Genomic DNA, 27,302 nt, shown 5'->3' with positions numbered 1-27,302 from the left:
ATTTTTAGGGTTGCGTTCGTTTGTCGTTTATGTCAATTTAATACTTTATATCCCATCAAACACTTGAACCTACATGGTTTCAGTTCATAAAGAACAAGTAAAAATTAAGATTTGATCCAAATGGGTTCAATCCAACAAAAAATAAAATAAAATAAAAATAAAAAATTGGCATCCCAATTAAGAATAAGAAACCCAAATATAGATAATGTGTTGAAGGGCAGGTTGATGATTCCACGCTATAAAAATAGAGAGGGATAGATTAGTTATTACTTCTCTAATCGCTAATTAATTTTAATCTTTTTGAATTAAAATGAACTAAAATGTGCAATACTCTTCCCTTACTATTTGTTCCATTATTGAACCTGCAATGTTGAATAGATGAATGAGTTTTTCATCATCAAATTTATAAAATCAAGCATGTGCATATTTCCATTTTATAATCATTTAATTTTTAGTTTTGGCTTTGAAAAATTATGCTAGTTTTCTTTTAGGGATATTTTCGAAAATAGTAAAATAAAAAAACTATTTACAGTAAAGTTTTAGTCTTTTTTTATAGAGACCGATAGAAATCTATCAATATCTATCAATCTATCAATGATAGTAACTGATAGAAGTCTATCACTGATAGATGCTGATAGAAGTCTATTAATATCTCTATCGGTATTTTTATTATTATTATTTCTATAAATAGTTTGACATTTTTTTTATCTATGAAAATTTTTCTTAAATAATTAAAATTGAATTGATAAATTAGAAAAGTATATGTCATTCCTTGAGGTTTAATATTATTTAAGGGAATAAAAGAAAACAAATATTGATAACTATTTTATTTTAAGTTTTCTATTTTTGAGAATTATACTTATTATTCGCAAGTTTTTAAGTAAGTTTCTCAAGTTCTTTAAACAACACTCATATGAATTTCAAGCCAAATTATTTAAGAAAATGCAATATTTAGTTTTTTAGTATTAAATTTATATGTACTATTTCTACCTATTAGTTTTTTTTTTTTTTTTTATGTTATCTACTCTTTGCTTTAAAAATAAAGTCAAAATTTGAAGGAAAAAAAATAATAATTAAAAACTTGTTATTGTTTTGCAAATTGGCTTAAAGATATAGATAAGCTAGGAAAGATAAAAACAATGGCAAGAGAGTTATAAGAAAACAAATACAATTTTCAAAAATCAAATGATTATCAAACATAATTCACTTTTCTTTTTTTTTTTCAGTTTTTAAATTTTAGCTTGGTTTATAAAAATATACTTATATAATTTGCAATAAAACAACAAAATGAAACTATCAGTAAAAATAGTGATTATAGACCTAACTTTTATAAACATAAAATAAAAGGTCAAACGATTATTCTTAATATGATATGGGAAGAAATTATGAAATTTATTCGATTGACTTATCCTGACTCAATTAGTCAAAATATTAACCCATTTCTAAATCTATATCCTTTATTTTTTTTTAAATTAAATTACAAATATGGTCTAAGTTAGAATTTATATTCTTATAATTTAAAATTAAGAATGATTTGATAAAACCTCATAAATAGTCCTTATGTTTTGATAAGATCCTTATAAACAGTCTCTATGGTAGGATAATTTTATCAAACTATATGAAACAAAATCTAATTATAAACTAGATGAACTAAATTCTAACTTTTTCTAAATTATAAAAGCCAAATTTGTAATTTAATCTCTTGAGTAATCCTCGACTTGATTTGAATGGGAATTGTCCTTAAACATGTATTAAGAAAAAAAAAGGAAAATTTTCACTGATAGAAAAATGTCAAACTATTTACAGAAATAGCAAAAAAAAAAAAAACAAAAATTGATAGATACTGATAGACTTCTATCAACGTCTATTGGTGATAAACTTCTATCAGTTCTATCACTGGTAAACACTAATAAACTTCTATCAATTTCTATAATTGATAAACACTAATAGACTTCTATCAGCAGCTACCAATATTTATCAAAGAAGATTAAAATTTTGTTATTTTGTGTAAATAGTTTTTCTTAATTTTCTTAAAAAATTGAACCAAAATAAATAAAATAAATTATTTTTATTATGTTACAATTTTTTTTCTCCTTTTCAATTTGGGTTTTTTTTTTTTCTCCCCCCTAATTGAGCATTTTATGTGTGGAGCTGGAGCAGAAGATGGAGAGAGAACAATAGGAGGAAATGGGCTGGGCCAGTTCAACTCAACAGCCTGTAATAAAATGGTTGAGTACAAGTGGATGCCAACACCTGGGCTTCGTCAAGTATCTAAGCCCAACTTCAACCAATTGGGCCAACAAGGAATGGAATGGCCCAATTAAAGCTACTGGGCCCGTTACTGGACCAGGATTTAGAACTGCACTGAGTTGAATATGAGAAATTAATTTGAGGGCTTGAAGATATGAGAAATTAATTTGAGAACTTTTAAAAGACTGAATTGTTAAAGTACATTGGAACAAACTTTAGAAAAACTGTACTGTTCTTTTAATGGCAAATACTGTAAATTACATCTTCAAGATGGGTATAATTCGAAATTTTCAATTATGTTTGAAATGATATTTGAAGTTTAAAAATATATAACGAGTTTTTAGATTTTAAAATTTGTGTTAATAGGTAATTGACATGTTCCAATTTTCAAAAAAAAAAAAAAAAAAAAAAAAAATCCATTAATCTACTAAATGTAAAATTGTATTTTAAATAAAATCTTACTTTTAATTTTGTGAACGATAGGGAATTGATTTTTTTAAAAAAAAAGAAAAATGTAGGATAGGTTAATAATCTTTGAAACAAAAAATTGAAAATGAAGAAACCCATTGAACATGTGATTTTGAGGTCGGTGTTCGACAATCGCTTGTATACCAGTTCTAAAAATTTGTAGACATCTATATTATTAGAGGTAATGGTTTAATCACCCTATGTTATGTAATGGTTTTTTTCCGAAGATTTTATGGGTCTATTTGGATTGACTTGAGAAAAAATATTTTTAAAAACTCTCATTTTTATTTAAATTCTTTTCCTAAAAACTATTTTGAATGGTTGTAAAAAACTTCAATTTTTTTTAAATGATTTTTTTTAAAGTAAATACTTGAAAATGTATTCTAAACACACTCTTAATCTTGGACCTAATAAATTTTTTTTTTCCCGAATAAGTTAGAGATGTACCTTATCAATATGGGTAATTGATAAGCAATTTGAAATTATAACGAGGGGTTTTCAAATATAGTAAAATGAACAAAAATATTTACAAATAGAACAAAATATCACTGTTTTTTAGTGATATATAATAGTGGTCTATTAGTTTTTATCACGGATAGATAGTGATATTTGTTATTTGATTTTTTTTCCAACAATTTTATCAATTAAAACAATTTCCTTTATGATTATTTTAGACTCCTCTTAGTAACAATTTGGTTTTAGTTTTTAGTTTATGAAAATTAAGTCTTTAAACACTTTTTCCACCTTTAAATTTGTTGTTTTACTATCTATTTTTCATCAATGTTTTCTAAAACACAACAAAGTTTTGAAAACTAAAAAATGTAGTTTTGAAAAAACTTGTTTTTGTTTTTTAAATTTGACTAAGAATTCAACAATTTTACTTAAAAGATGTAAAACACCGTAAGAAATTGAGGAAAAATATACTTAATTTTCAAAAACAAATATCTCAAAACTAAATTGTTACCAAACGAAGTTTTAACAAATTGTCATTACTTATGCAATAACAATGAGAGCAAAGGTGACACGAGCATAGTTTAACTGACATTAACTTGTATTTATCAATTTTTGGGGTCTGAAATTCGATTCCACATTCCATAAATTGTAAAATAAAGAAAAAAGAGATAAAAGGCAAAGACTAATTTATCAGGTGCAACAATTTGTAGGAGAGAACTTGAACGTCTGATCTTTTGATTGATAGTGTATGCTTTACGCCAATTAAATTATATTCATATTTGCACAAAAATAAATTCTTACATTCTCATCCATTTATATTTAAAATCATTCAACTATAAAATTTAAGTTCAATCTCAATTGGTTGAATCATTTCTCTTTGATCGAGAAGTTGGAGATTTAAATCATTTCCACCCTAATTGTTGGGGAAAAAAAAGAAAACCAACTAAAAGAAAAAATTTTAAAGCCTTGTTAGGTACTTAGATAACTATTTTGTTTTTTATTTTCTGTTATTTAAAAATTATGCTTGAGTTTCTCACAATTGCTTGGAGCTAAGTTTTTCACATCACTTAAAAACCAATGAATTCTAAGCCAAATTAAAAAACAAGCATTAAATTAGGTGGAAGAAGCAACTAGGACAACCATGTTAAGAATTAGTTGCATACTTAATTTGTAATTAAATTACTTTTTATTTTAATTTATATCGGTTAATTAATTTAGAATAGTGTCTCCTAGATAAGAGGAGAATGATTTAATGGCTTGGTAGGATCAACGGAGATTTTCAAATTATTTCTTCCCCCTCCTAGCTCTTTTTATATATATAAGGTAAACAACACAATCAAACTAACAAGAATCCATACAATAAAGTATCTTCACCGAAAGCAGAGGAGAACCAAATCGACATTCCAAAAGAATCCCATCCAACTTTTTGAGAGAGGGAAGAAGAGGAATTTACAAAACACACCTCAAAATTACCAAAAGAGATCGCTGCACAAACAAGGCGTTGTGCCATCCCATTCGTCGAGCGCATGCACCAAGCAAAGAACACCACCCTAGCAACCTCAGGCAATGAACGAATTTCCTTGACTAAACCAAACAACTCAGACAAATCACATCCCACCTAAGAAATAACCTTGATAATATTAGCATAATCATATTCCACCAACATATAGGGGAGGGAGGACCTAGCAGCTTTTGAGCAAAGAGCCGAGCACAATCAAGAAATTTTCAAGATTAATGACAAGTTTTAAGATCAGTGCATTAGTGACTAGTTTTATTGTTTACTTATAAATACTTGTATTGTTTCCACTCTAACGAATATTGAAATTATTTGAAGCACTTGATCCTCCATGTAATATTTCTCTCTAGTTTCCAACTTCCATTCTATTCGTTTGTTGTTCTTTTGTTACAAATCAAACCTATGAGCCTTTTCTTCCATGTTTCCTCTCTTGGTTATCATTATTATTTAAATTATAATTTGAATTATTGTAACCTAATGGATTATTGTTCTTCTTGATTTAAAGTAACAAGGTTATATTTACCTCAAGTGAAACATAATCCATCCATAATAATCTGAAAAGTGGGTCCCAGATATATTTATTGTGGTTTACATGTGTCTGTAATGAACTGTGAGGCCCACCTTTAAATCTGTAATTAAAACGTGTAATTTGATTGAGGAATGTGTTCTGATTGTGGTGAAAAATTATGTGGGACCTACTACCTTAAAAGTATGCAAATTATTAAATTGCCTCGTTTATTGTTATTAAGGTTAAGCAATGACAATGATGATAATAGTAACAGTAAAATGTGACAAATTCACAATTCTAAGTAAATACGATTAAAAAAAACCCAATTATGGTTGCGATTTAGGCCTATTACAATTAATTTATTAATGAAATCTCATTCTGATTATAACAATTTTCATTTCATATTGGTAAACATGGCTTAAGTTTTTCTTTTCTTTTTTTAAAAAAAAGAAAAGAAAAAGGAAGCTCTTTTTGGTTCGCCTTGTTTTGAAGGGTATGAACTTCATAGACTCAAATACCATATTAAATAAATATAATTTTGGGAAAATTACCCCTTTGGTCATCAAGTTTTGAAAAATATGTGTTTCGTCATTGAATTTTAAAAATGTACCTTTTTTAATTTCCATGTTTATAAGAATACACTCATTTGGACCACGAGTTTTCAAAATGTAACTTTTTTAGTCTCTAGGATTTTACAAATAGGTTTAAAAAATCCATCAAATAACTTTATGTTACCATTTGAAATAATTACATGAGATCTTAATTTAGAAGAATAAGTTTTAAAAATCACATTCTCTCTAAAACTAATTTTTTATAATTTTAAATATCATGTAATTATTTTAAAAATATCAAACACAAAATTCTTAAGAACCCTTTAAACCTATCTTTAAAAATTCAATGACTAAAAAAGTCCCAATAGACTCACTTTTCTAAACTTGGAAGCTAAAAGGTGTATTTTTAAAATTCAGAAACAAATCTACATAAATCTTCAATATTCCATTTCGAAACTATTTGGCAAAGTGAGAATGGTCTATCTGAAGTTTTAGGAATTAGAAATGAAATCCAAGAGATTACATTAAAAATATGTCCAAAAGCAGTTTGATGACTAAGATGCGCATTTTCTATCATTTCTGAAATCTGGACTTTCAAAGTTCATCTGAAAAGCAGGAAGGTTATTTGAGAATTCTCTTCTTTCAGCTGAATCAAACTCAAACCACTTTGTTCCTGATTTTCTTCTCTTTCCTCACAATTCTTGAATCACTCTCGTTTATATCTTTCGAATTGTTAACAATACACCACAAATCTCTCTAACTTCTGCATGTATTTATCCAATTTTCGCATGATTTGAGTCCCGCTTTACTCTATCAGATCTCTAATGGCGTCCTCCGCCAAGGTTGAATCTAACGGAGAAGACGAAGCCCTGGAAGACGAGGAGGTACATTTTTCTCTGCTTTTCTCCTGTGAACTTCCATTGGTCATCTTGCTTTGTATGTTGCCCCAATTTTGGTCCGTTATACCTTACGACGATGCAAAATTCTTTGGCATTTCGATTAATTTTCCCTATTTATGTGGCATCGGTTCAGGTTGAACACTTTGATGATTTTACCATAGCGTCAACTTGGGAAAGGTAACTTCTCTAACCTCTTAATGTCTTAATGAATCGAGTTTATAGAAGTATAGAGTCCTTTGTCGTTTCTATGTATCTCTTTAGACTTTAGGTTGGAGGACAATTAGATTAAATATTGAACTCGCCGGAAATTTTCTCAATCTAGTGATAGAAAATGTACAAGTAGGAGCTATCTGCATTAAACCTCTCTCAACTTGTAGAGTAAACTCTCCTTGAACTCAAACTGAAGAAAATTGTCTTCTATTAAGAAAGGCTCGCTTCAATAGAGGACAATTTCTATATGGGCTAAGATATTATGATTTATTTTACCTTAACATTTTAAGTGTACGAACTTGTTCTAATTGTCACGTTTACTTTCTCTTAAGATTCATATCTGAAATAGAGGCAGTTTGTCGACAATGGATGGCCGATGGTCCAAATAATTTGTTGGTAAGTAATTTCCGTCTGAAGGACTTACATTTTCACCATCATTATTTTCTTCTTTATAATTTTTTATTTTAAAGAATTCTTCTCGCTCTCGGCTTCTTTGGATGGATATTTTAAAAAAAAATTATTGTTCTCATTATTTGATAGGAAATCAAATGAAAATTATATGATATCTAGTTGAAAGGTCCTTTTTTCCCCTCCCTTTATTGATGTTGTTCATTAAGATGGATTTTCCAATACAACAGAGTATTTAAAAGAGTTTTTGTATGACTTCTGTCCACCATGTTGCATATTATATGCTATTCTTAAATCTTAACAGCGCTTCTGGAAATTTTTGTATTCTAGGTAACTTCGTGCAATTTTCTCGTGTCTTTTTATTTCTAAAAATTATTCATTTTATTGACCTATTTATTTTATTTGTAATAATTTCATGCTATTTTTGTTGTCTGCAGAAAAAGGGTTCAACTCAGTTAGAAATCTCAACTAACCTGTATAAGGTTAAATCTGATCTTAAGTGTGATAATAAAAACTATTCGATGGAATACTACTTTGGAAATAGCAATCATGGTACTAGGGAATTTCTCCCATAAAATTTATAAAGTTTAGTTTCATGTGTAGACGAGCCATCATTATGCATTTTTGGCTTCTACTTGACAGGCAAAGTTGTGGACTGGGAATTAAGCTTGCATGAAATACAGTTATGCTTTGGGGTACAAGAGTTTTTGGTACGTTTGAATCCATATCTTGCATTTTGTATGAAATATTAATAAATTCAATTGTTTTACAGATATTTTCTTATTGCCAGGTGATTGCTCCTCAAAGTATTAGTGGTGTGATTCTCGATTCACCTGAGGCCAGCAAGCTTTTAAGTGCAGTTGCAATTGCATTGACAAACTGTTCCAGGTGGAGCACTGTTGTTGAAAACTTCTATTTGTAACTCTTGATGAAGTGTTGAATTATATTTAACGACCCATTGGAGTAATAAACTCGCAAAGCTTACAATCTTGTGATAATTTATGGCTGAGCTTGTTTCTTATTGTTATTTATGCTCTTAACATAAACCTTTGTTACTTTGTTATCGAATAACCATATTAAATTTCTATAGTGTCTTAGATGATACCTATTTCTTGTTTATGAATGCAGTTTTTGGCCAGCTTTTGTTCCAGTGCACGATCCATCTCGGAAAGCATACATCGGTATCCAAAATATGGGAACAACTTTTACTAGGAGATTCGAAGCAGATCGCGTTGGGACCCAAGTGCCAATAAAACTTATGCATTTGGAAGGATTATATGAATTGTTTGTTTCAAAGTTTGTAAGTTCTCTGGATGCTAGTATTTCTTGCTATTTTTTCTTGACCATTACCTTAGTTCTCAAATTTCACTATTGCACCTTCTCATTTTTCTAAGCACATATATTGATTCTTTGCTAATAGTGGCCTTTATTAATCGCGCCTTTTACTTCATAAAAGCATGAAGGAGAAATAATTAAGGTCCAAATAAATTTTGTACTTAACCAACCAAATCTGGTTTTATAGTTATGTCCCTGTTCCTGGTAGCCGGTAGGTATGACACATCTTATGAATTATTCCCATTTTATGTATTTCTCCAATAAAGTAAACAAGAATTATGATGATAGGTTTATTCAATTTTAAAATTTATTTTTTAATATTATTTTTTAACTTTATGTAACCTCCTATTATTAGTTATTTTACCATACTCATTATTGTAAATATCTTTTCTTTTTCTACATATTTTTTGTGTGTTAGAAACTAGAGTTCTTAAAGAAATTCTTAGTTTCCCAAAATAATTTTGCTCTTTTTGAAGGCCTACTCCTCAGCGGACATTCCTACGAATTTCTTCAAAGTCCATTTTACTATGAAGCTTACCTTCAGAATCCTCCTATCTGATGATGATGACATCCGCAGAGCTGATGCTGACACGATAGAATCAGTGCAAGAAAATGCCATTGGTACTCACGGGAAAGTGCAATGGGATGATGACTGTCCATGGACTGAGTGGTATTCCTTAGAAGATCCTGTGAAAGGTGAAATATTTGAGATATTACCTTTATTTCCATTTGAGGTTTGTGTACATGATCACGTGATAAGAATCAAAGATACCTGGTATACTGACATATCATTTCTTAAACAGTGAATAAATGTTAAAATACCTAATGGGAGGGATTTAACATTCTGTTCTATTTGTCACTTCCTTCTATTTTGTTTAATTTGAACTTAAATGTTCAAATATTCCAAGTTAATAAATCTTCCTTCATTTAGGCAGAAATAAAATGAAATGAAAAAAAAGTTATGTTATAGGGTCTCCTCTCCTTTTAATGTGGAAGATAATAGCTCTTGGATGTGCCCAGGATTTGAACTGATTGCCTCATGGTCAGAGAAGATGGTTGAGAGCTCCTTGGAAATGGCTGAGTTGGAAAATTCTTCACCTCATGAAGCTAAGAAATGGATTTTGTTTCCAATTCTATCACCGAATATGTAAGGAGCGCAATCTTTGGTTGGGTATATAATTTCTTTTTGTGAAACCATGAACTCTCTGCTCGTGAACATGGTAGTAAGGTGTACCATTATTTTGAAAGCTTGACAACATATCGAAAAGAAAAACTCTAGCTCTTGACAAATAGAGAGGAGCTGCTATTATATGATATTCTCACTTTTATGTTTAGATAAGATAGTTCAAATGTATGACAGTATAAGAGTTTAGTTCTCTCTTTTTTGTTAAGATAAGCCAAGGGGATTACAGAAGGACCCATATACGCTTTTGCAGAAAGTTCACTATCCTGTAATTGTTAATGATTGACTACTTTTCTTTAAACATTTCTTTCAATAATGAAGTTTTTTAAATGCTCCATTGCTATCCTACTGGTATTTTCTGAGTTTCCTTGTTTGTCACATTGCTTTGAGTATTGATTATTTTCCTAAATTGTCTATTTTTCCCTTAGTTGCTGATCTTAAATGAATGGGAATTTGATCAAGAATCTGTTATAAAATTTCATCTGAATGTCTGATGGTGTAAATTGTAGGAGAGTGATGTGTGTGGTACTGGTGGCTAATGATTTTTGTAGATATCTTGGAGTTCTACTTAGTCTAGAAATCTTTATTCATTTATTTTTTTTATGATTATTTAGAACTGATAACACCATCGGAAACAGAGTCGGATTTTCTTCTCAGCTGTATCTTCTAATTGATGCATTAGATATGTCCTTCCAAGCTCAATTTATGGAAGATTTCGTCTCAGGTAAGTATTGTTCTTAACCATCCAGTTATATGTAAATGTTTAGTTTTAATACATACACCACTCTTCTCTTTTCTGGTTTGGCAGTTGAGAACCCAGGTTCGGATAATCTAAAGTCTTCTACGGTAGTACCTCCACCCACCGTCATCGATCGTGTACTTAAAGAACTCTTTCACGAAGGTATCAAACTGCCTCCTCCTTCCCTCCTGGTTACCCTCGGAGGTTAGGCTTGTTTGTTGATGTCCATGAAAATGCTCTGGTCTTCCTGACAAGGGAGGGGGTGGGGTGGAAGAGAGAGAGAGAGAGAGAATGAATATGCTCATCACACACCGCAGCATTCATGAAAATCTTAATCAATTGCATCTTTTAAATAACTTGTAGCTCTTTATGGTACAAGTGGCCAGTGATATTCATTTGCCCCTTTTATGACAATCATTTAGAAATTTCTCACTATAACTAGTTTGCAGCTCATTAACCAGTGTCCGGTATAATTCTGCCCTGGGTGGGGTTGCAATGTAGACACATAATTGTTTACTGAGATATGATTAGTAGGATCCAGGTGGATGCTTGTATGATAAATAATTATCCATGTATCACGTGCAGGAAAAAAATCCCCTTATTTTGCCAAGGGTGAGCATAGAAATTCTCAAGCAATTAAAGCTGCACCTGTCGATTCTCTTTTTGCACAGTTTTGTTTACATGTTCTATGGTTTGGAAACTGCAATATACGTGGTATGGTTTGCATACTGGCTTTCTTTATTTGGTTTATTGATCAAAGTTTATGTAAAATCTAGTGAATAGCAGAAACCTTTCTAGCACATTCAGTTGTTAATATATGGATCTCTGTAATGAATGGACAGCAATAGCTACGCTCTGGGTTGAGTTTGTTAGAGAAGTCAGATGGTGTTGGGAGGAGGTTCAACCATTGCCACGGATTCCAGTTAGCAGTTCGATTGACCTTTCTACTTGTTTAATAAATCAAAAGCTGCAGATGGTAATTTTTACACCTTCTGAAGACTTATTTTAGAAACTCTCCGTGCCCTTGTGCAACATTGCCTTTTTTTTGCAACTTACATGTAACTTCAATTCATTTTTTTTTTTGTTGGGGGGGGTTGTTGAGTTTCATATTTGTGTACTGTGCCATTGACTCACGGTTATTATTGGTGAATGTAACTCCTTAGAAGGATGTATTAAAGCCAATCTAGGGTGACATCATATCTGTGGTAGGCAAAGCGGTCTTAGCTATAGGTCCTCTCTTGTATTAAGTTAATGCAGGAAGAGTTCGGGAATTTGTGCTGTTAAAAATTTGTTAGGAACCAAGGTTGTATGGGATGCCTTTGTCCCACATTAGTTAGAATGGTATGACCAATGTGGTACTTGAGTGGCTTGACTCTCCCACCCCAATAGCTGGCTTTTGGGATGTGGTTCTCCAAGGTGCTTAAGTACCTAACAAATTGGTATCAAAGACTAATAACTCTAGGACGAATGCAACGCAAACACGCAAGGAAATGGACGAACGGGTTGAGAAAATGGAAAGGGAGTTATCGTCACTGAGAGAATGGATGATCGAAGTTAGCCAGAGTATAGATCAATGACTGAACGAGAGAAGAATGGGTCAGTTATGACCGGTGGGTCCCATAAAGGGAAAGAGCTGACCGAAAAGGAGGAAGGAGAAACTTCCCAAGGAAAAAAGACAGCGCCATTGACCGGAGTAAGCATAAGTATTTGGAGATGCCGATATTCTCCGGAGAAAATCCTGATTCGTGGTTATATCAGGCTGAACATTTCTTTGATATACATGAGTTGAGCGAGGAAGAGAAAGTGAAGGTATCTGTAGTGTCCTTTTCCTTAGAAGTAGTCAACTGGTTCCAATGGGCGAACACCCGAGGTCCGATTAAAACTTGGGAGGTTCTGAAAGAGAAGACGTTTGAACAGTTTGGACCAATGCAAGAAGGGACTCTGTTGGGATTATCGGAAGAAATTTGAATCTTACTCCACGACGGTTCCCGAAATGGTGGAGGATGTGTTACAAGAGGCGTTTCTCAACAGCTTAAAGCCGGTATTGAAGGCGGAGGTGGTAAGCAAACATCAGTTGGGCTTAGAAGCATGTATGAAAGAGGCCCAAACTCAAGATGATAGGGCATTGGCCCTTAAGTTAGCCCTAGAGGAAGAGGACTCGTGTCAGAAAGAACCCTCTGAAGGCCCATCGAAAAGTAACTTGGGCTCAACGGCCAAGGGCCAAATAAGAACACGGGAGAGGCAACAATGAAAAATGTGACCATACCAGTCAAGACAGAAACCCAAAATAAAGAAATACCATTGAGAAAATTATTTGATGTTGAGTATAAGGAGAAGAGGGACAAGGGTTTGTGTTTTCGCTGCGACGATAAATATTTCCACGGGCATAAGTGCAAATCGAAGGAGTGCACGAGGAAGGGGATTGGGAGGAAGACACTCGGCCACACTCGGTCAGGACCCTCAGCTGGTTCCACTCCGGAACGTTAACAACCGGCTCTAGTACCATTGTTAGGTACTTAAGTACCTTGGAGAGCCATACCCCAAAAGCTAGCTATTGGGGTGGGAGAGCCAAGCCACTTAAGTACCACATTGGTCATCCCATTCTAACCAATGTGGAACAAAGGCATCCCGTACTACCTTGGTTCCTAACAAAAATAAAATAGAAGACAAACTGTGGGAATTTGCTCAGGATTTTTAGATTGGATTCTACAAGCATCAACCAAGAAATACCTACTGGAAATTGATTACATTGTAGTTCACTGTTCAGATTCTTAATGCTTGCCAGAAAAGTTAACAGCAGTTGTGCAAGGAGGAAAAGGAACATATCTCATCTAGAACCTGACTATGACTTTAAATGTAATTAAAGTAGCTTTAAATGAAATTTCTAAATAAATTAGTTAATTAAAGAAAAAGGATCAGAGCCTTCCTTTGGTGCCTCTGCATGTTATGTTTTACTTCAGACAATTAAGGTGCATCGGTTAGATCGCGTTCCTTTAGATCATTTTCCTTTGGCTATGATTGCCGGTAATATTGATTGGGGTCCGTGCCCTTTCCATTTTGAGAACTCTTGGCTTCAGACTCCTTCTTTCCGACCATTAGTGGAGTCTTGGTGGGCCAATAATCCGATTGTTGGGTGGCCTGGACATGGGTTGATGATGAAATTGAAAGCTTTAAAATTCTTCCTTCGTAATTGGAACCAGACTCAAAGACAGGTGGCTTCTAATTTGCCGTCCCTTATCTCCTAGCTTTGTGGGTTGGACAACTGGGAGGATATTGGTCAACTTACAGGCGATCAATTATCTACATGTTGTTTGTTGAGGGAACAAATTAAGTGTTCAATGGCACAAGAACAGATCCATTGGACACAATGTTGCAAACTTAAATGGCTCACTAAGGGTGATGAAAACACTCGATTTTTCTATCGGGTTGTTGCTGCTCGTAAAAGGAAGAGTTCGATTACAGAAATCCTCTCCAAAAACGGACAAAGTCCTTTGACAAGTGATAGTATTTCTTGAAAAGTTAGGGGAAAAGAAAAAACACCAGAGTTACGTGGAAAACCCTAGACCAGGGAGAAAAAACCACGATAAGAGTTTTTTTATTTTTAATTCAGATACACAGTACACAATACAAGAACATGTATAAATAACCAAACAATGAGAAACCCTAGACTGGTAAAAGACAAAAACGCCCTTGGGGCTAAAATATAATTTCAACACTCCCCCTCAAGTTGGGGCGTAGATGTCAATGAGACCCAACTTGCTAACACAGGTGTCAAAAGTTTGTCTGGGTAACCCTTTGGTGAGAACATCCGCAACTTGTTGGTTGGACGGAACATAAGGAATGCAAATGCACCGTTATCCTTTTTTTCTTTGATGAAGTATCGGTCAATCTCAATGTGTTTAGTTCTGTCATGCTGAACTGGATTGTGTGCAATATTAATGTCAGCCTTGTTATCGCAGTAAAGTCTCATCGGGTCATGACTTTCTTGATGTAGATCTACCAAAACCTTCTTCAACCAAATCTCTTCACATATACCCAAACTCATAGCCCTATATTCGGCTTCGACACTGCTTCTAGCCATGACGGCTTGCTTCTTACTTCTCCAAGTAACTAAGTTTTCCCACACAAAGGTACAGTATCCTGAGGTAGATTTCCTATTTGTAACAGAACCGGCCCAGTCAGAATCTGTGTAGGCCTTGATACACCTTTCATCATGCTTTCTGAAAACCAAGCCCTTTCCAGGAGAAGACTTCAGATACCTCAGGATCCGTGTGACTGCCTCCATGTGTCTTTCACACGGAGCTTGCATGAACTGACTGACCAAGCTAACTGCATATGATATATCAGGTCTGGTATGTGACAGATATATCAGTTTTCCCACAAGCCGTTGATATCTTTCTTTGTTTACAGGAACATCATCTGCTGACTCTATCAGATTGAGGTTGGCTTCTACAGGTGTATCTACAGGTTTACACCCTGTCATTCCAGTTTCTTTCAACAAATCGAGTGTGTATTTCCTCTGAGACACTGAGATCCCTTCTACCGATCTTGCTACCTCCATTCCTAGAAAATATCGCAAGATACCGAGATCTTTTATCTCAAACTCATCTGCCATTCGTCGTTTCAACTTGTCAATTTCTGCTGAATCATCTCCTGATAGTATAATATCATCAACATAGACAATCAATACTGCTATTTTTCCTGGTGCTGACTTTTTAGTGAACAAGGTGTGATCTGAATGCCCTTGAACAAACCCCTGAGATTTAACAAAGGTGGTGAATCGATCGAACCAAGCTCTAGGGGATTGCTTCAGTCCATACAAGGATTTTTTCAATTTGCACACCTAATTGCCAAATTGGGCTTCAAAACCTGGAGGTGGGTTCATATAAACCTTTTCTCCTAGTTCACCATTCAGGAACGCATTTTTCACATCCAACTGATGGAGAGGTCAGTCTTGATTAACAGCCACAGAAAGGAGGACACGAATAGTGTTAAGTTTTGCCACAGGCGAGAAGGTTTATGAGTAATCCACTCCATACGTCTGAGTGAATCCTTTTGCAACCAATCTGGCCTTATATCTGTCGAGAGTTCCATTTGACTTGTATTTGACAGTGAACACCCACTTGCACCCTACGGTTTTGTGCCCTCTCGGAAGACTAACCAGATTCCATGTTTTGTTAGTCTCAAGGGCCCGCATTTCCTCCATAATTGCACCTCGCCATTCAGGAATTTTCAGAGCCTTGTACACATTGTCCGGAATTATCACATTATCCAGGTTGGTGGTGAAAGCTCTAAATCTCGTAGACAGGTTACTATAAGACAAAAAGCTTGTCATAGAGTGTTTGGTGCACGACCTAGTACCTTTTCGCAGAGCTATCGGCAAATCCAAGGTAGCATCAACACTCTTCAATTCTCATGGTCTTGTCAAACCTGTTGATCTGTATGCCAATCTGTTGTTCATATTTCAGTCCCTGAGCACCACTGGCCGCTGTCATAATTGCCATCATCTCCTGACTCGCACGTTCATCCAATCTCTGACTTCACGTTTGAGTCCCCTATATTCACCTTTCAACACACCATCTATCATTATGAACTAGGGGTAGCCTTGACCCTGAGCCGGTTCCGGTTCTGACTCTTGAACACCTTCCGGCGGACGCAACAAGAAACAATTTCGGGAACCATTTCCTTTCGGAGATGCTTTCGATAGTAGGTTATCCAAGGACTTGTTTTGTAGGAAGGATAGGTTCATTTGTTTCTCTGTTTCAGGGATAGGTTTGGGAAACAAGTCTAAGGGAACAGAGTAGGTGGAAGTTGTTAGCCTCTTCACTCGAAGTCTCCCCTGAAGAGGACTAACGGGAAAAGAATGCTTTCATCCTCCAGAAATGTGACCATCCATGGTGACAAAATATTTCCGAGAGGAAGGCTGACAAGCATTGTAGCCCTGTTTGATGGAGCGATAACCAACAAATACAGCATTCTTTGAGCCGCTAGGAAGCAAATTTACTTTGGTGAGGACTAAATGATTATGGACGAACACGGTGCATCCCAAAACTCTAAGAGAACATCGGGGAATAACGGCGAGTGGACGAGAATGGATTCTTTAAAAATTTCTAAGGGGGTTTGGGATTTGAGCACAAACGGGAGGGCAATCCGATTTTATGAGATGAAGCTGCAGTAGGAACAGCATCCCACCCATAGATAGAGGGTCAAGGATGCATGGTATCATGAGGGATCGGCTTAACTTCAATGAGGTGGCGATTTTTCTGTTGGCAACCCCATTCTGCTGAGGTGGTATAGGCACGAGAAATTTTGGTGGACATTCCTTTCGGTTTAAGAACTCACGAAGGGTCTGATTTAACAAATTCCACGCCCATCTGTCCTATCGAAGATGGTGATTTTTGGTATGGACACTGGGTTTTTGACGGTAATGTAAAGTTGAAAGACCGTCGTCACTTTAGACTTGTCTGTAAGAAGAAACACCCATGTAGAACGAGTGTGATCAGTTCGATGAAAGGTACGACCACCGTTTACCTGATACCCGTTGTGACATCGAAGGGCCCCAAACGTCACTATGTATCGCGTGAAAGGGTCGCGAAGGTTTGTAGGGTTGTGGAAGGTAAAGACGCCCTAGGGCTGCTTCAGACGGATATCAAACATCACACGACAATGATGACACACTCACATTAAACGAAATAAATGGGGAAATAGATATTCATGATAAATGAAAATTTGAATTGTCCAAAACGAAAATGCCATAAGTGAAAATCAGTTTTTAGAAATAGTAAGAGATAGATAGTAAACAAGTTCCTAGATAAACTCCTAAATGAAGCATCGTCGGAAAGAAATAGAGCCCGCTTTTGTGTCGGGGCAAAGTGCCAATCTTCCTTCGACGCTCAGATCCTGAAACAAAAACAATATCTGGTGAGAACACAACTTTGCAGTTCAAATCTCTGGTTACTTACTGATTGATAGCAAATTATAGGATATTTTTGCACATGTAAGACATTATGCAAAATCAGTCCTTGAAGTGGGGATATAGTGCCTTTTCTTGCAAGCAGAAGGCAAATGACCCCATCTGCAATTCGTTATTCTCTCCTTTCCAGCCCTTGGATAATAGGAGAAGGAATTGGTTTCAGACGATCCAGTTAGATGTTTGTTGCTCAAGAACAAGAATCTAGGATTCATCTCCCTGCATAGCAAAAGAAACTAAAGGAATGGGGAGGTACCTGACTGTGCAATAACTGCCCGTGATGCTTCCGACCGTACCTGGATCCACCTGGCTCGTCCCTGGAGCGGCACCAATCCAACAACTTCACTAATGAAGCGACTCGGACTTAGATTTTGGTGTCGGAGCACGCCGCTTGCCTATTTTGGAGGTCGGCCATGTAATTTCCAGCATTGATCTTTCGTATGCCAATGGTTTTCTGCCTAATTGCTCACTAAATTGGAGGGTTCATTGTCCATTCTATTTGTCATTTTCTGAACCCATGACTTGACTCCAAACCAGTAGAGTCCAAAGTATTAGCCGTTGTTATCAACTCATTCATAGCGCTGGTTCGATTCTCTTCCAATCTGACCTAGAGGCAAACTTCACCCTCAGGGACTGGCATTGGTATCATATTGCTCCGCAGTGAATCCGGACTAGGTTTGCATGAGGCTTTCAACCGAACAAAGGGCAGACATCATCAAACTTCAGAAGTCTCATAGCCAGACCAGAGTAACAAATAATCCCATGTTTAGGCACACAAATAGTAATTATACGACTGTGCTCTCGTGGCTCCAAATCTTTGAATCTGAAGGCCGATCCAGTATCCTATATGTCTCCAGACGTGAAGTTAGCAATTGTGCACATTCTAGTCTCTCCCCGAATATGAGATCAAGATGCGTCCTGCTACCAAACAGTGATATATTATTCAAAGAAGTGGTAGTGTTAGCGTGACGACGTAGATCCCTGTGTCTTGGTCACTTCACTATGAGCACTGTTTTCTCAGTGTATATGAATGGTGATAGCGATTCTGACCCTCATTCTACCGAGAGTAGTAGTTTTTCTGAGTATAGTAGGCTTCCGCATGAGTATTCGAGCAGAAGCTGTGAGTACAAGAGAGGAGCGCTTACCGAATTCTGTATGGGCTGCGATGACTAATCATATATGATTAACAATTATGAGCGCACAAGTGCACGACGATGATTGAAGTCCTCCCTCTTCCATTAACCTCCGCAGGTTCCATGAGGGATTGGACCCACGAAGGAGTGCTATTACTCGCGTTATCTTCCCGCCCTGTTAGATGATATCCGCTGAACTTGTGCACCAGAGCCTCCTCACTTCGAGAACAACCTCCCTGGACCTTCTCACAGAATTCGAGAGAAGCAGATATTATGGAGTTACAATCATCTAGTCACCATTGAGAGGTTCATGGATCAGACTCCGAAATTAGAAGGAATTCCTACAAAAATTGAGCCATACAGCTCCAGAACATAATCGTCTATGATGAAAGTGCAGGAGTGAGAGTTGCAAGAAACCATGGCAGTGAGTAATAGCTGTCCGAGGAGTCTAACATTCAAACGGAAAATTCCGCTTGTGGGTAATGTATATGGTAGAAATCTGTTGAAGGTAATGGCCGAGATGAACAGGCTGCTCCAAGTCAGAAAATTTGGTATTGAAGTTTGCCATGCCGACGCTCCAGAACATAGCAAGCGGTCCTCCGAGACACAAATTCTAAGTCTCGGTCCGCCTTTCATTATATTTAGGTGAGCTCCTCCAGGGACGAGCCAGGTGGATACCAAGGTAGTTTTTTTTGTTTGTTGTTGTTTGAACACTAACCGTCGCACCGATAAATCATTGTAGGTTGTTTTTTGCCCATAAACCCCTGAATTCTTTTCTATAACAGTCGCACCAATGAGTTTTTCTCTTTGGAGTTCCATCCCTACTAGAGTCGATGACTGAATCTTTTCTATTCCAGCGACGTTCTCATCACCATGCTCTGATACCATCTTGAAAAGTTAGGGGAAAAGAAAAAACACCAGGTTACGTGGAAAACCCTAGACCAGGTGAGAAAAAAACCACGTAAAGAGTTTTTTATTTTTAATTTAGATACACAGTACACAATACAAGAACATGTATAAATAACCAAACAATGAGAACCCTAGACGTGATAAAAGACAAAAACGCCCTTAGGGCTAAAATATAAATTTCAACAGTATTTGAATCTGAATTTTGTGACTTCTACTCTAAGCTATTCACTAAAAAATCTGGTAATCGTTTCCTTCCTATTAAGTGGACGGACCCTATTTCAACTGTCCAATCAATAGATCTTGAACGTCCGTTTTTCTAAAGATGAGGTTTTCAGGGCCGTCTCTTCACTTGGGTTGAATAAAATGTCTTGGTGTTTTACAGCTGAATTCTTTAAATTTTTTTGGCACTGCTATGAAAGGGATATGTTATGAATATGGTTCATGATTTTTTTTGATACGAGAGTTATAAATGCTTCTTTAAATGAACTTATATTTGTCCCATCTCCCCAAGAAAAGTGATTCCAATTGGTTTCTGATTTGGGCCTATTAGCTTATTCACCTGTGCATACAAATTATTGCATGTGTTCTATCAAAACCATTTGAAATAGGTTCTTCCTTCTAACCATTCCTTTGAATCAACTTGGCATTTGTGGAAAATCGATAGATTCTGGATGCTTCCTCTTATGGCAAATGAGTTGGTTGATGATTGGTTTCGTGGTTATTAAGCTTGATCTAGAAAAAGTTTTGATATTAGTGGATTGGGATTTTTTTTGGATGTTGTTCTTCAGGCCAAAGGTGTTGGCGATAGTTTTGGCGATCATGGATACAAGGTTTCATCTCTAGTGCCAATTTCTCTATCATTATTAATGGCAGCCCTCTGGATAAGATTATCCCTTCTCGTGGAATAAGGCAAGGCTTCCATCTCTCATTTTCTATTCATCTTTGTTGGTTGATTGTCTGAGCCATCTGTTGGACCATAGTTTGTCAAGGAACTGAACGTTGTAACACCCCTATTATTGATTCCTCTTTTGTCGCTTAGCCATTTACAATTGCTGATGATATATTGCTTTCTTTATTGCTGATCGACAGCTGTTGACACATCTATTTGAGGTTATTCGTGTTTTTGAACAAGCTTCTGGTTTGTCTATTACACTTCTCTAAGAGTGAGTTGTTGGGGATTAATCTATTCTGAGGACAGAATTGGAATGAATGGTGAATACTTTTGGTTGCAAAAGGGTCATTGGCCTGCTACTTATCTTGTCTTCCCCTGGGAGGTAGTTCACTTTCGTTGAGGTTTTGGCAACCTGTTATTGAGAGGATACAACAGGACTCCATAACTGAGAAATATCATATTCTCTAAGGACGGAGGCATACACTCATCTAGGCCACTCTTTCTAGCTTGCCTACATATTATCTTTCTCTTTTTCGTGCTCCTGCTGATGATAATTAATAGATTGGAAGAAAGTGATTTTATGACTTTTTTTGGGAGGGTTCTCGCGGTGATGATGAATACATAATGTCAACTGGGAAACTACCTGACGTCCTAAGTTATTGGCGACCTTGGATAGGTAATTTCCGATGTCGTAATTCTGCACTATTGGCTCAAATGGATTTGGCGTTTTTACATGAAACATGATGCTTTGTGGAGGAAGCTTATTGTGGCTAGATTCTCTCTTCTTTCATGTATATGGCCTGTCTATTATTCGTAGTTTTTGCTAAATCCCTATGGTGGTTTTATCCTGTCATAGCCATTTTGAATCTGGTTGCTTCTCGTAACTCAATTTGTGCCTTGGTACGAGCGGTCCAAATTCTTTTTGAAAGGATCATTGGCTTAGTTGGTGGTGTTTCTTTGTGGCTTTTCTTCGTTTGTTTTCGACTTGCTCATTTTCCTGATATTAAAGTGGCTGAGGTGTGGCTTGCGGAATCCAAGGCTATTGGACTTGCGTCTTCGTTGTAATCTTAATAAGCCTGAAATACATGAGTGGGCTTCTTTATCTCTATTGTTGTTCTCTGTCAGTAGTTTTGTTTTGTGTGTTCTTGATGGTGGATTATTGATTCCTCTTCTACGTTCTTTGTGGAAATCTCTCGTGGAATGAATTTAATTGGTTCTATCGAAGCCTCTTGCGAGGATCTTTGTTTTGTCATTTGGTTGGATCACACCCTAAGAAAATTAAAAATTTTTTCCGTTAGGAGCTTAGCCATGGTGCCATCAATATACTGCTGATCGTCTACCACGCCGTATGCCTATAATGTCTCTCTCTCCATTGTGTAGTATGTGTCAAGCCTCATGCTTTATGCATCGTTCTTTTGCATCCCGTAACTGGCATAATATTTTGGATGCTTTTGGGGTGGTCCATCGCCTGCTCTAATAATAGTATTTTGACATCTTGACTCTCTTTGGTGGGGCACCTTTCATTGGCACAAAGAACGGTTTGGTTGGCCATTCTTTGAGCTCTTCTCTCTGGATTTTGTGGGGCGAGTGTAATATAGCGTCTCTTTAAGAGATTATTTTATTTGATCTAGTTCTGTCTACTGCTTTTTTTTTTATTTTTATTGGTGCAAAATCGGGAACCCTTTTAAGAAACTTTAGTCTTTCTCATTTATTTTCCAGTTGGAGATCTTTTGTAATCACCTTAGGTGCTTGGTGTCCCTCTTTTTTCTTTATTCAATAAATGTTTCTTATCTAAAAAAGAAGATTTTTCCACAACAAATCTCTCCCGTTCAATAGAATTATGGAGAAATATTTTTGTTCAGGCACTTGTGTAAATATTTTACTTTCCTTTCACTGACTACCCTCTTAAATGACCTGATGAAAAGCTGGATCACCTGTACCAATTTTCAAGTTTTTCTTCTTTTTTATTATTTCATCTAATCAATGAAACATTTGTTATTTTTAATTTAAAAGAAAGGATACAAACTGCAAAGGAAGGGAACAAAAAACTAATTTTTAGCTTTTCGTTGGCTCTGCAGCTGCTATATGCATCGCAGAGGAAGCACTAATCTATTTGAGGAGTTTCAGGATTGTCTTGGGAGCCAGGATCCTGAATCTCCTCGTGATGAGGTAACGGCACTACCTTTTTCTTATTGTTATTTTCAATGCCATCAACTTTCCACCATTGTCCAGTTACTCTTGTGTTGTTGATTTGGAAGAATATTGAAATTATTGAACTGGCAGGATGATGGTCAGTTTCCGAGGACTTTCATTATGGCAGATGCCTGGTGAAATTTTGATGGGAAATCTGACAGGTGATATAAGAAGTGAGAGCTCTTTTGTTTTGCTTAACTGAAAAACATATATGATATTATACTCAGTCAATGACCTTATTTCATATCAGCACATGATATACATATACCGGCTTTTCCCAAGAAACTTCAGATATGTTTTTGTGAATAAGGCCATTCCTTTCTGTCCTCATATTTTGGTTCATTACTGGCGTACTAATGCTCTAGACACTTAAACTTGCAGTCACAATGTGGCGCAGGATAGATGGTAGTTGTAGGATTGTGCAGATATTATCAGGGTTTAAAAGAGACAGATGAGAGTGTCTGTTGTTAGATCATATTGGTTAGGTCATGCTTCTAACTCTGCTATGTTATCTACATGAATTCTTGGACTTGTAGTTCAACTAAATCAAAACGCTCCTTTTCCCCTCTTTTTTGCAAACTATGCAGCCATTTGTCTTCAGAGGATGAATTTCGAATCTAAAGTAAATCTGTTAAAAGATAGTACCAAGTCTGAAGATTTAAATATCATTTCTGATCAAAAGTCTCCAGATTCAACTGAGACGAGTTCAGCAGGCATAGTAGGAAACAATGATGCTTCTCAATTCATACCAGAGTATGCATGCTCCATTCACACAGGTTTTTCCAAACTCTTATTTCTATTCATATATATATATACATTGCAAGCTCCCATGTTCATGTATGTATATGTTAGTACACCCATTTTGAAACCTTATGCTCCGCCAGGGGCAATTAAATAATTATCTGTTTTTATTTTTTTTTTAATTTGGGTTCTACAGATGTACCCACTTATGACACAGGAACATGCATGAAGAAACGATCCAAGCTGTGGAGGACCTTTGGCGATTCATTTGTTAGTGCTCTAACAGATTCACATACTGCATGTTATGTTCCCCCACTAATTAAAAGATGACATCTTTTTCTGCAACACTGGCATGACTGGCATGATTGGGGGAGTGAACTTCTAGATATACTAAATATACATTGTCAGTCAGAGCTGTAAAATAGTCCCAGAAGAAGAAAATTCTAGATTCAGATAAATTCCAACGTTCCAGTGCGGATATTAATTTGGAATTCTCAGTCTAAATCATACATGTTGTTGATTCTTTGTATGTATTTCCATATGATGAATTTTACACTGTTCTGCACTTGCAATTTCTCTCCATCAAAACAATGGTTTACTCTGTTATCTGTTACACTATTATGTTTACTCGCATGAGGATTCTTACTAAATTACACTTGTATTCTGTGGCAGGACTTTTGTGACGTCGCTCAGTTGGAGAAAGATATCCTATCTCAGGTAATAACTTTGAAATGATCTTCTTATCATTACTGCATCTACATTGGCCAGCTCTTATTAACAGGAATCTTGTGGAAAAAAATCCTAATTAAGGAGTGTTTTGTTAATAAAGATATCTTTTAGTAATTCTACACTTAAAATATTAAAAGAGTTATTGTGATGTGAGGGAGAATTAGTGCGTGAGTAAAACAACTAAATTTGAGATTCTTAAATACACAGACCCGTTACGTGTCTTCGTTGGGACTTGGTGGAAAAAGATGTGGTAACAATGATTCTTTGTTACCGGCGGGCAAGACTTTTGGAGCCATTAGACTCCAAAAATTTCCCCAGGGATGTAGTTTTTACATTTGCTTGACCTTTCTAACTTTTACATTATGCATTGCATCAGCAATATATGAATTATTTCCCCACAAAAATTGTGTTTGTTTTTCAGCTTTCCTTCCCATTAATGCCATAGTTATAGTGAAAACTGCAATATTCTAGTTAAGAACATTTACATCTGGTATTTAAACAGATATGTCAGCATTTAAAGCAGCGAATCCTGATGGTGTCTTTGAAGGATTTTTTACTTCGGTGGCATTCACCTGGGAGTTGGGAGGAGGATTCTGGTCCGTGGAGACGAGGTATTCCCCATGGGTCAGCAACAGAAACTTCCAAAAAACAACTGGCCTCCTCGGAGGGCATCTTTGCAAAACGTAATGTCTGAGCATGGAAAATTATGGGCGTACAACTATGGAATGAATGCACGCTGCCTTGCCTGTTTCTGAACAGAATCGCTGCGTGGATCCAAATAGGAGAAAGGAAATAGGTATGTTCATGGTAGATATATAGAATCCAATCTTTCATGTTTTGCGGACTTTGAAGATTTGTGGTTTGGGGATATGTATCATCGTAGAATGGGAACAATTTAGATTTGCTAGATGTCGCCTTCAAGTTTCTCCAGGTTATGACAACCCAAATCTTTGTAAATTTTAAGGTATTAGCACTCCATTCAAATTGCACACCAATTTTGACTTAATTATTTGGTCTACAACCAAGTTAATGAAGGAAAAGTTGAAGAATGATGTATAGTGATTAAGATAATTTAGGGTATTATGGTACAACATCCTTTAATTGATAGGACTGGGATTAGTTTCCATGACTTATTAGAATTGAGGAAGTGTAGCTTATTTTTATATACTTAGGTTTAGTTTTTGAACTAATTAGAATTAGGATCTAAGTGATGCGAGGAAACTTTCAATTATGTTTGCGTTGATGATATGCTTGATGGTCATGGTCGCTGATCAGCGTTAATATGAAAAATGCATTTAATCGTGGATGCGATGACCATGCGCCTGGTCATAAAGCTTCTTGCTCTCTCGCAAAGTCTAACGTAAATACAATTTCTCGTGGATGATCCGACGGTCGAATACGGGGACTTGCACTAAAAGATGATTGTAATAGTAATGCATTTGAGCTGAGAGAATAAAAATAAAAAGAAAGAAGCTGATTACTAAGTGCGCTACTCCCTACTCCTAGCTAAATAGACTGAACAATTGAAGTTTGACTTATGAGAATTGGTAGAGATTGTGGCACACTGTTAACGCGTATAGGATGCATGAGAATAAGGTTGGAGGGAAAGGAGATTCACCAAGTCCTTAATGTGGATGCAAGGTGTAATCCAATCGCCACAACTAACGCATCGCACACCTCTCGGTGGTCAGCTACATGCTTATATCCTCTATAAACGCCATGGTTATGTTGAGCACTAAGGTTATTTCTCTCACTTAGAACACTGCTTTCCTTTGCTAGTGAATTCTACTACTTACCTCTAGGGCATGTTGCTTATGAACTACTCCGCTCATAGATAAGCATTGGCGATAGCCTCACACTAAACAAACAGGATGACTTCACCTTACTACGTAGCAACGCACACCTCTCGATAGTGTTTGGCTACAATGACGCTCATATCTCTATGCCGCATGATTGAGTATGCGTGAACTCTTGCAACCTGCACTTTAACTCACTTGTGGTGAAAGAAAAAGATGATAAGGTAGAAGAAGACTATGAAAATGATGTTGAACGAATTATACGAGATGCATTGACTATAAAAATGTATTAATGTCTTGAGCTAAAATGTAATACAATACAGAGGTTAGGGGAGAGATGGATGGCTAGAGTAGGCAATCTCTGCTTCCATAAGATGTATGTCAAAGGCTGCCGGTGGTGCAAATGGATGAGCGGTGGAGTAGTCCTCTCGAGATCTATCTCTGGTGAAGCCCTGGTCGTGCAATCGGGGAAGTTGTGAAGTGTAATGAACTCTCAAAAGCTTTCTTGCTTATGTGTCTCGTCTGTGATCACAGAATCTGCACCAAGGCAGAAGTACAGATACTTTAGAATTTGGGCTTCAAGGCTCTATTTATTAGAGCTTAACGCCGACAACTTTTGGTAATCCCACTCTGAATCACTGCATTTATTGTCGTGGTTGGTGAAATGTCATCATGATCTTATTCCTCATTGATTACTCCCCCGAGATATGTGCTGATGATTATTGTTCTCTCTTATAGTAAAGTCCAACGCATTCCACCACCTTTCTTATCATCCTTCCTATCACTGGTTGATCACTGGTATGGCGACGAACTTTGTCTTCATTGGAGATTAACTTTGCGATGGTTTGGGATCAGACGCATGCGATTGATTCTCCTGCTACAAAGCTAAACTAAAATAGATATTTTGAATGCAAAATAAACATGATTATAGGGTTTAGATACGGGATTTTTAGTACTGATTACAACGCAAGTTCAATATTGCAAACATAAATTCTTACAAAATATTAACGCTATTCTCTGCTCAATCAATCCTCATACTTCTAAATAAAAGACTGGCATTAGCTTGTATTTCTCTACAAGCTATCATTTGCTGTTTTGCTTTTCCAATTCCTCATGAATAGAGAGATTGTCTTCTTGTATTGGCAACTTTTGATTCGATAATAAAGACTTTGATTTTATTATTGGATTGAGTTTCTCATTATTTTTAATTCCTCTTAGGCTACAATCAATTTGGTATCAGAGCAGCATCTGGGCCAACAATAGACGTGCGCTAGTGGAAGATCACTTGGGTATAACCTCTTGGCGACGCCGTAGTTTGCAGAGGTGGGAGTTTGTGAGATGCCTGGCTCGGTATGCGAACAATCTGCATCTAATATAGTCGGAACCTTTAAATTTTGAAAGAAAGAAAGTCCGAGATTT

At 36.0% G+C, this 27,302-nt stretch overlaps 1 protein-coding gene across 3 annotated transcripts in view; it reads left to right on the top strand.

Moving 5' to 3' along the window:
* The first annotated feature begins 6,197 nt into the window (after positions 1 to 6,197).
* LOC120083041 (rab3 GTPase-activating protein catalytic subunit) overlaps positions 6,198 to 27,302 on the top strand; it is a 35,914-nt gene continuing 14,809 nt past the window's right edge. The window contains exons 1-14 of one of the 3 annotated variants that reach the window (XM_039038544.1): positions 6,198 to 6,366; positions 6,564 to 6,630; positions 6,779 to 6,822; positions 7,188 to 7,251; positions 7,701 to 7,815; positions 7,906 to 7,973; positions 8,054 to 8,151; positions 8,392 to 8,563; positions 9,075 to 9,294; positions 9,619 to 9,745; positions 10,396 to 10,505; positions 10,590 to 10,682; positions 11,106 to 11,234; positions 11,363 to 11,496. In XM_039038544.1, the coding sequence (XP_038894472.1) occupies positions 6,571 to 6,630; positions 6,779 to 6,822; positions 7,188 to 7,251; positions 7,701 to 7,815; positions 7,906 to 7,973; positions 8,054 to 8,151; positions 8,392 to 8,563; positions 9,075 to 9,294; positions 9,619 to 9,745; positions 10,396 to 10,505; positions 10,590 to 10,682; positions 11,106 to 11,234; positions 11,363 to 11,496 (1,434 nt within the window). In that variant the 5' untranslated portion in view covers positions 6,198 to 6,366; positions 6,564 to 6,570. Of the gene's footprint in view, positions 6,631 to 6,778; positions 6,823 to 7,187; positions 7,252 to 7,700; positions 7,816 to 7,905; positions 7,974 to 8,053; positions 8,152 to 8,391; positions 8,564 to 9,074; positions 9,295 to 9,618; positions 9,746 to 10,395; positions 10,506 to 10,589; positions 10,683 to 11,105; positions 11,235 to 11,362; positions 11,497 to 27,302 lie in introns of all 3 variants that reach the window. The other 2 variants (XM_039038545.1, XM_039038546.1) reach the window with 2 other exon arrangements.

Source organism: Benincasa hispida, chromosome 8 (assembly GCF_009727055.1).
Source record: "Benincasa hispida cultivar B227 chromosome 8, ASM972705v1, whole genome shotgun sequence".
Taxonomy (NCBI): Eukaryota; Viridiplantae; Streptophyta; class Magnoliopsida; order Cucurbitales; family Cucurbitaceae; genus Benincasa; species Benincasa hispida.
The sequence above is the reverse complement of the archived record's forward strand: the minus strand, read 5'-3'. Positions and strand labels throughout refer to the sequence as shown.